The sequence below is a fragment of the Leptonychotes weddellii genome, chromosome 16 (assembly GCF_054177405.1).
Source record: "Leptonychotes weddellii isolate Sample4059 chromosome 16, ASM5417740v2, whole genome shotgun sequence".
Classification (NCBI taxonomy): Eukaryota; Metazoa; Chordata; class Mammalia; order Carnivora; family Phocidae; genus Leptonychotes; species Leptonychotes weddellii.
The window spans coordinates 1,015,499-1,024,070 of NC_138384.1; the positions used below are offsets into that span (position 1 = coordinate 1,015,499).

The 8,572-nt window shown below is 61.4% G+C and overlaps 1 protein-coding gene across 2 annotated transcripts; it reads left to right on the forward strand.

Annotated features, from left to right (window-relative positions):
• The first annotated feature begins 392 nt into the window (after window positions 1-392).
• On the forward strand, window positions 393-8,352 carry MVD (mevalonate diphosphate decarboxylase). Of its 2 annotated transcripts, XM_006734071.3 has the most exons (10): window positions 393-535; window positions 2,643-2,713; window positions 3,199-3,313; window positions 3,656-3,802; window positions 4,484-4,683; window positions 4,911-4,985; window positions 5,148-5,366; window positions 5,736-5,851; window positions 7,012-7,120; window positions 7,666-8,352. In XM_006734071.3, the coding sequence occupies exons 1-10, from the start codon at window positions 466-468 to the stop codon at window positions 7,744-7,746; spliced, it is 1,203 nt and encodes a 400-aa protein (XP_006734134.1). In that variant the 5' UTR covers window positions 393-465; the 3' UTR covers window positions 7,747-8,352. The 2 variants fall into 2 exon arrangements, with proteins under 2 accessions (XP_006734134.1, XP_081662372.1); XM_081806246.1 differs by lacking the exon at window positions 3,656-3,802.
• Window positions 8,353-8,572: the final 220 nt, after the last annotated feature.

An 8,572-nucleotide genomic window follows, 5' to 3' on the forward strand; every position in this document is an offset into this window, starting at 1 on the left:
GTCCGGAGCTGCTGAGGGCGTCTGGGCTCCGGGACCCCCTGAGCCCAAGCCGGCGGGACAGCCCCTCCAGGTGCGGTCCCCTACCGCGTCCGCCCGCGGGAACCTTCCCCTCAGCCGCAATTCAGGCTCGCTCCAGGGAAGGCCGACGCCAATCGCCTGCACAGACCCCTGCGCCTGCGCGGTCCCACCACCTACGCAGACCCCGGCGCCTGCGTGGACTCGGGCTGGGCATATCTCCGCGCTTGCGCAGAGCCGGCGCGTGGTCGCCCGCCAACGGGGGCGGGCCCAGAGTCGGCAGTCCATCGTTCGATCCCCTTCATTGGCTGAGAAATGAAGCCGTGGCCGGGTCCACCGCTGATTGGGCGGCGTGCGAAACAGAGGGGCCCTGCGAGCCAATCGCAGGGCAGATGAGGTGCGAGCCGGGCCCTGCTGGCCGCTGAGGGCTGAATTCGCCGTTTCTGGGCCATGGCTTCCGAGAAGCCGCTGGTGGCGGTGACCTGCACCGCGCCTGTCAACATCGCGGTCATCAAGTACTGTGAGTGCGCGGCCGGGGGCGCCGAACACGGCCCACGCGGGACGTCTACCCCTGCGGGGGCGAGACGGGGTTGGCGACACTGTCCACACGGGGGGGTGACAGTGTCCACGCGGACGGCCAGCCCCTCAGGGGACGGTGACAGTGTCCAGCACGGAGGCTGGGCTCCCTCAGTCTCCCGCAGCTGGCCAGCTGGGGGCCGCTGTCCATGTCTATCATGCTCTCGTCTGAAGATCGCTGTTAGTGGAATCACAGCCTATGTAGCTCTGGGGAGTGGCTCTTGTCACGGTGGTTCTGGAGACGTGCAGGCGACTGCTCACTCATTACTGGCCTGTTTCGGGCTGAGTCCTGTTCCCTGGTGGGGACGTCCCACACGTTCCTTAGCAGCTGGGTTGTTTCCAGGTTGAGCTTTATTGTGAATCAAGCTGCTGCAAAACTGTACCGGGGCTTGTGTGAATACAAGTTGTCATTCTTTGGGGACCAATGTCCAGGAATGCCTCTGCTGGGTCATAGGGTAGTTGTACTTTAGTTTTTTGTTTTTACTTTTTAAATTTTAAAGATTTTATTTATTTGAGAGAGAGTGCACGTGCACAAGTGGCGGGGAGGAGCAGAGGAAGAGGAAGAAGCAGGCTCCCCGCGGAGCAGGGAGCCCCACTCGGGCTGGATCCCAGGACCCTGGGATCGTGCATGACCTGAGCCGAAGGCAGGCGCTTCACCGACTGAGCCACCCAGATGCCCCTGCTTCTCCCTCTCCCTCTGCCATTTCCCCACTTGTGCTCTGATTCTCTCTGTCAAATAAATAAATAAAATCTTAAAAAAAATAAAATAAAGAAAAACTTCCCACCCCACTTTGCGTTCCCACCAACAATGTCCGTGTGATCCAGCTCTTCAGCCTGTGGTGGTGTTGTCAATAGTTTTTATTTGAGCTATTCTCATCGGTGGGGTGACATCTGGTTGTGGGTTTCAGGCCAGGGATACTGAACACCTGCTCTCCTGCTTACCTGTAACCTGCATGTCCTCATGTCCGTGTTCTGCTTGGACCGTGCACTTTCTTACCGTGGAGTTTTGAGAGTCTGCGATATCTTCTAGATACTAATCCTTTGTTGGACATGGGGTTTGCCAATATTTTCTCCTACTCCGTAGCTTGTCTTCTCATCCTCCTAACAGGGTCTTTCAAAGAGCTGAAGTTGTTAAAGTTTTGGTGAACTCCAATGTGTCAGTTTTTCCATGAGTGGGTCATGCCTTTGGTGTCAAGTCAGACACATTTGCCTGGTCCTACAGCCTAAAGGTTTTCTCCTGTGTGTTTTTCTAAAGGTTTTGTAGTTTTACGTTTTAAATTTAAGTCCCCACCTTGAATTGTTTCTCTGTGTAAGGCACGGGATCGCCTGGCCTCTGGATGTCCCGTTATTGGGGCAGCATTTGCTGAGAAGGCCGTTCCTCTCATTTGCATTGCTTCTGCACTCTTGTCACAGATGAGCTGGGCATGTTTGTGCCGGTCTGTGTCTGTGCCATCATGGGTCACCTGCCAGGCGGTCGTCATCACCACCCCCTTAACTGTCCACCCTCCCAGCACCGCACATGAAAGCGCAGTGTGCTGTGCCTGCTTCACCGAGAGGTCCGCCACGTCCCCCTCCGCGAAGGTTTCCTTTATCGCTGGTGTGCGAGCAGTGGGGGCGGTCCCGCGTGTCTCCAGGGCGTGAGAGCAGAGAGCTTGGAGGTGTTTCCGTAACCAGGGCTCCTCCTGTGTGGGAGGCAAGAACCTTACCATCAGAGTGGTCAGGGTCTGGAAGGCACTCCAAGGTAATTCGTTGAACAGATGAAACAAGATTAAACAGAAGCATTGAAGCAGGGGGATGGGCTGGCCTCCGGCTCCGCTCTGGGAGTGGGAGCCCAGTGAAGTGGGGAGCAATCCAGGAGGACTTCCTGAAGGTGAGGGCACAGCAGGAAGAGGACGTATCCAGTGCAGAGAGCAGGCTCCCGGCAGATGGGGGAGCAATGGGATGGGAGTGAGGGTAACTGGGGAGCACTGGTCGGGAGGAGTGAGGGCAACAGCGTGCTGGTTTGCAGGGCTGGGAAATGGATTGGCCTTGCCTTGGGTTGTTTGTTCCAGGGGGAAAGCGAGATGAGGACCTGATCCTACCCATCAACTCCTCTCTGAGTGTCACCTTGCACCAGGACCAGGTTAGTATGGGTCGGCACTAAACACCAAAGCAAATATCTACCAAACTTATTTTGTTGAACTTTTGTGTGACAATTGGATTGGTAGTAATAACTCCCTAGCCAGTGACAGTTACACACACACACACACACACACACACCCCGTTAGGACTGTTCTTCACATGCACTCCCATGCTCCCTGGTGTCCCCTGGAGGTCCGCATCCCTTCCTCCGGGAGCCATGCCCAGTGGCTCTGCTGTGGGCCATGAAAGTGTGGGCTGCACCCTGCGTGCTGGAGGCCAGGCCTGGCACCGAGCCTGCTGCATGGCTTGGGGCCTTCCTCACTGCCCGGCCTGGCCTGCTGGGCCTCAACAGCCCTGTTCTCCAGTAAGGCCGTCCCTGCCCCTGAGTGCATGACCGTGAAGGGCCGTCATAGGAAGGCCCTCCCCAGTGGAGGGGGCTGTTTAGCCAGCACCCACCCCTGAGGTGGCCTGTGTTTTCTTTCTCAGTTGAAAACCACCACCACAGCTGCCATCAGCAAGGACTTCACCGAGGACCGGATTTGGCTGAATGGCCGGGAGGAGGACGTGGGGCAGCCCCGCCTCCAGGCCTGCCTAAGGGAGAGTGAGTGGGGTCCCGCGAGGGACGCGTGCAGCGCTGGGGCCAGGCCAAGCTGGTTCCTTACGCCACTGTCCCTTCTTCACTCTGGCTTGGGTCTGAGTGCACAGAAGATGCTGCTGCCTCTTGGCTCCCCTGACTTCCCACCGCAGCCCGGCCCCTTTTGGGGGGAGGGGATGCCTGTTAGCACAGCCGGAGCCGGGTGTGGGTCTGGCGCTGGGGTCGGCGGCTTTCCCCTGAGCAGAGGCCTGCACAAAGCCTGCTGCCTCTTCCTGACTCACGGCAGGTGAGTTGCCAGGAGCAGGTCGGGGCCACTCTGCCCAGTGACCGTCTCCCCCGTCCCTTCAGTCCGCCGCCTGGCCCGGAAGCGGAGGAGCGCCGGTGATGAGGACCCACTGCCCCTCAGCCTCAGCTACAAGGTTCACATCGCATCAGTGAACAACTTCCCCACGGCCGCGGGCCTGGCCTCCTCAGCGGCAGGTTATGCCTGCCTCGGTGGGTGCCCACAGGAGACCCAGGGCCCCTAGAGTGCTGTGCTGCGGCAGGCGGCCCTTCACACGCTCGCAGCCTTCAGGGACCCGAGTGCTAAAATCTTCCCCGGGCTCTGTGTGTAGAATCCTCTAGGTTGTATGTGCCAGAAATCCATCTCGAACTGGCTTAAGCCTAAGATAGGGCCAGTTTCTTGGCTTGGCTGGCTCCGGGTGCTCCGACAGGCTCCCTGGGAACCTGTCTCCCTCCCTCCAGACCCCTGCTCCGCTTTCCTCTGTGCTGGCTCACTCTCCGATAGGCCCTCCCCACCTGGGGCAAAGCTGGGTACTGCAGTGGCAGGCGGTGGGCTGACCGGGTGTGGCCTAGCAGAAACCCCAGGGGTGATGCTTACTTGCTCAGCTAGTTCATGTGCCCATGCTTAAGCTGCCCTCGATGACTGGCAAGGCCAGGAGGACACGCAGTGGTGGGGACAGAGAGCCTGCCTTGTGGGCCCCCAGCTCTGTATCCTGGCAATAGACCCTTGGCCAGACCCAGCCCTGCTCCCTAATGCCCAGCACTACCAGCCGTCATGCTCATGCCCGCTCTTCAGGCCTCTCTGCATTGGCCTCTGCTCCACATGGCTTTTCAAAGTCTTCAGCCCTTCCCTACCCATCTGAGCCCCCTGTGCCCTTCACCCTGTGCCTGCAGCATATGCCCTGGCCCGGCTCTACGGGGTTGAGAGTGACCTCTCGGAAGTGGCTCGCCGGGGCTCAGGCAGCGCCTGCCGGAGCCTGTATGGTGGCTTTGTGGAGTGGCAGATGGGGGAGCGGGCCGATGGGAAGGACAGCATCGCCCGGCAGGTGGCCCCGGAGTCACACTGGCCCGAGCTCCGAGTCCTCATACTTGTGGTGAGTGAGACTGGGAGGGGGCGGTTCCTCCTGGCCCGTGGGCTCCCTGGGTGGTGGAGGCACCTGGCTAAGCTTTGAGCGACTCCCCGCAGCAAAGGGGCTACTGTTCCCAGGCCTGCCCTGTCTGCCCAGGGAGGGGACCTCTGTGGTTGGGGAGGGATGGAACGGGATGGGTGTTTCAGGCTGGGGGCTGCAGGGTGGGGTCCAGGCTATTTCTCTTGGTGCAGGTGAGCGCGGAGAAGAAGCTGATGGGCAGCACCGCGGGCATGCAGACCAGCGTGGAGACCAGCTCCCTGCTCAGGGTAAGGCTGGCGGCGGCCCAGGGCACGTCCTGCACATCGCAACACGGCAGGCTCCACCTGCGTCCTTCGAAGCCCGGCTGCTCGGCTCGGCTCAGCCCCCAGCAGAGCCCCTGGCCGCCCTGCAGGGGGAGTGGCTGCACCTCACGGGAGTGTGCCTTGCAGTTCCGGGCTGAATCGGTGGTGCCAGCGCGCATGGCAGAGATGACCCGCTGTGTCCAGGAGCGGGACTTCCAGGGTTTCGGCCAGCTGACCATGAAGGACAGCAACCAGTTCCACGCCACCTGCCTGGACACCTTCCCGCCCATCTCTTACCTCAGCGACACCTCCAGGCGCATTGTCCAACTGGTGCACTGCTTCAACGCCCACCACGGGCAGACCAAGGCAAGGCGGGGGGGCAGGTGGGGGCTGACGCCACTCTGCCGGCTCCCCAGACTTGCGGCGTGTTCCCTGGGACAGCCCTTGGGCCCAGAGCTGCTGGAGAGCCCGGCTGCGGTCCAGCACAAGCCGGCCGAGACAGGGCTTCTCGGCTCCTGCTGTCCCCTGCTGTCTGCAGGTGCTTTGTTTTTTGGCCGGTGCAGGGGTGCGTGGCCCGCAAGTGAAGCCGCTGGTCCTGAGCTGGTGGGCAGAGGTGCCGCGGCTCCACGGCAGGCAGGTCGCCTGGGCCCGGCTTGGTCGTGGGCAGCCCCGGGTCTCCGTGTGAGCCGGGCCGGCCACTCCGCAGACACTCAGCACTGACCGCGTGGGTTCCAGGTGGCGTACACGTTTGATGCGGGCCCCAATGCCGTGGTCTTCGCCCTGGATGACACTGTGCCTGAGTTCGTGGCTGCCGTGAGACAGTGCTTCCCCCCCGAGTCGAACGGAGACAAGTGAGTTGGGGGTCCCCCACATTTGGGAGGCGCGGAGGGAGGAGCAGGGTCTCCCGCTGAGATCTGGGACGGTGGCCCCAGAGGCCGTGGTGCTGAATGGGGGTCCCATGGGAGTTTCAGTCTCTGCAGGGACGCCAAGCAGCGTGCCCCCAAGGGTGCCTCCCTGTGACCATCACATGTCAGCCCGGTGGCCTCACGCGCAGGTCCATGCAGCGTAATGGCTCCTGGGGGCGGCGCCTGCGCCTCCCGGTGACGACCGGGCCTTTGGACTTCTCTCTTCCAGTCGTTTCAGCACAGGGACACTTCCCTGCCAGGGGTGCAGGGAGTATGTGGGGTCGGTTTATGTGTCACTGTCGTCTGGGCAACACTGACTTGTAGTGGGTGGGGGCTGGAAGGCTGACTTCCTCACCGTGGACGGACCCCATGACCAAGGACGGCCCCCAAGGCAGCTGGTGTCCTTGTGGGAGACTCTGAACTCATTGCTCTTGTCACCCCGTGGGCGGTTTGCAGGCTTTCGCTTCCTGGGGAGCATGTCCGTGGACTCCCCCTCGGACTGAGGTGTTGCCTTCGTCTTCTTTTTTTTCAAAGACGGTATTTATTTGAGAGAGAGAGCATGAGTGGGGGGGAGAGCAGAGGGAGAGGGAGAAGCAGGCTCCCCCTGAGCGCACAGCCCGACACGGGCTCAATCCCAGGACCCTGAGATCGTGGCCTGAACTGAAACCAAGACTTGGTTGCTCAACCGCCTGAACCACGCAGGCGCCCCATGAGGTGCTTCCTTCTTGAGCTTTGTTCCCCCCCACCCCGGGCCAAGCGGGAGCCGCGGGTGAGGAGTGAGAGTCCCTGGTGAACCCGCCAGGCACTTGCTCACTTGTACCGGACTTCGTGTGCGAGGTCACATCCACACCGCGTACCATTAGTGTTTGTGCAGCCTTGGAGTGCGCGCCCTGGGGCTGCGTCCACACACGGTTGTTAGCTTCTGACCTGCACTTACCTGCCTCTCCCGTTATCCCCGTCTGGTTCCGGGGCTTCTGCATTTCCCCGGAAGAACCCTGCGCCCCTCCCCCAACCCCCGCAGCCGCCAGTCTGCTTCCTGTCCTGCATCTGCTGTCTGCATGCTTCCTGTCAGTGGCCTCCCGACCTGCCTGCCTGTCTTTCCCCAGGTTTCTGAAAGGGCTGCCCGTGAGGCCTGTCCCCCTCTCGGACGAGCTTAAAGCTGCGCTGGACGTGGACCCCACCCCCGGCGGTGTCAAGTACATCATTGCCACCCAGGTGAGGCCCAGCGGCCCCGCTGACTGAAGGGGCTCCCTTCAGCTGCCATCTTCCCAGTTGGCTGGGAAGCCGACTTGCCAAGAGTAGGAGCAGAAGACGCAGTGACATTACCTTTGGGTTTTCAGAGCATTTAGTACAATGTGGCTTGTCCCATTCACTCACTTACCTTGCAAGTGGATGTTTAAGGACCCCCGGCATTGCGGGGTGGTGTTCCCTGTGCTGAGGGGGCAGACTTAGGGAGACACACAGGTGCTGGGGATCCTGGGGACCTTTATGGCTCACCGCACAGGATCAGGTCAGAATCCCTGTTTGAATGCCTGAGTCAGCATTTCACTGAGATCTGTCTGATTCTAATTCCTGTGACCTGAGCCCCCAGGCCCATGGTCTCTCCCTTCCACTTGGGACCTGCTGTCTACCCCGGGTCTGGGTGATGGAGGTCAAGCGACAGGGTGCCCAGTGTGGGTCAGGGTGTCAGGGTGTTACCACGTGGGTTGTTAGCTTCTGACCTGCACTTACCTGCCTCTCCCGTTATCCCCATCTGACAGGTGGGACCTGGGCCTCAAATCCTGGATGACCGTCAGGCTCACCTCCTGGGCCCAGATGGCCTGCCGAAGCCAGCCGCTTGACTGCCTTCCCCGAGGGGAGCCCCGGCCGCTTCGCTGGGACTGGGGAGCTGGGTGTGGCGGCTGGCGGGTCCGCGCTGGTTGGGCCCTGAGGGCTAGCCCCCGGGCTCCAGGCCGGAGCACGCGCTGTGGCTGAGTCGGGTCAGAGGAGTGAGCATGTGCACCACCCAGGCCATCGGGAATGCCCCCCACCAAGGACCTCACCTCGCTCCAGCCTCACCCAGTGCTTTGCCGAGAAGAGAGCGGGTATGAGCGCCAGGGATCTGATTCCGGGCGCTGAGCTGGACGGTGTGGAGCTGCCGGGCACCCCTTCAGAGGCCACTCCCACAGCCCCAAACAGCAGCTCTGCCGGACATGATGGGGAGTTGGCACCCCTCCTCAGAGCCGGAGGACAGGTCACCGCTGCAGACCTCAGGGACCCCCCACAGAAGCTTCAAGCCTGAGATAGCCCCATGGTCCCTCTGCCAGACTCAGGCATGCGGCACAAATGGAACGTTTCCTTACAGAAGGACCCCGGCTGTGTCTCCAGCGGGCGGTGGGCGAGCAGCACCCACGGAGCGTGCGGGCTGCTGGGAATAAAGGCTGCCGGGCTGACCAGGGCAGACGTGCTCTTCTGTGCTTCCTACATCCACGCTCTGGGGCCCCTGCGCTGAGAGGCTGGAGGGTATGGGCAGAGCACCCAAAAAAGCTGCCTTCTGTCCCCTTCGCTTGCCTGTCAACTGCTGGCCACACAGCGAGGGTTGAGCATGTGGCCACGACCCACGTTCGGCGGCTGACGTGGTCACTGAGGCTCTGAGGTGTGTGAGGATGTGGTTTGGGTCTGGCCCTA

What these genes read in the sequence shown, in the direction of transcription:
- MVD (XM_006734071.3), top strand. Translation starts at nt 466, where the DNA reads ATGGCTTCCGAGAAGCCGCTGGTGGCGGTGACCTGCACCGCGCCTGTC. An exon ending in TCACCTTGCACCAGGACCAG is followed by an intron (nt 2,714 to 3,198) that starts GTTAGTATGGGT and finishes TTTCTTTCTCAG; the next exon opens with TTGAAAACCACCACCACAGC. An exon ending in CCCACCACGGGCAGACCAAG is followed by an intron (nt 5,367 to 5,735) that starts GCAAGGCGGGGG and finishes CGTGGGTTCCAG; the next exon opens with GTGGCGTACACGTTTGATGC.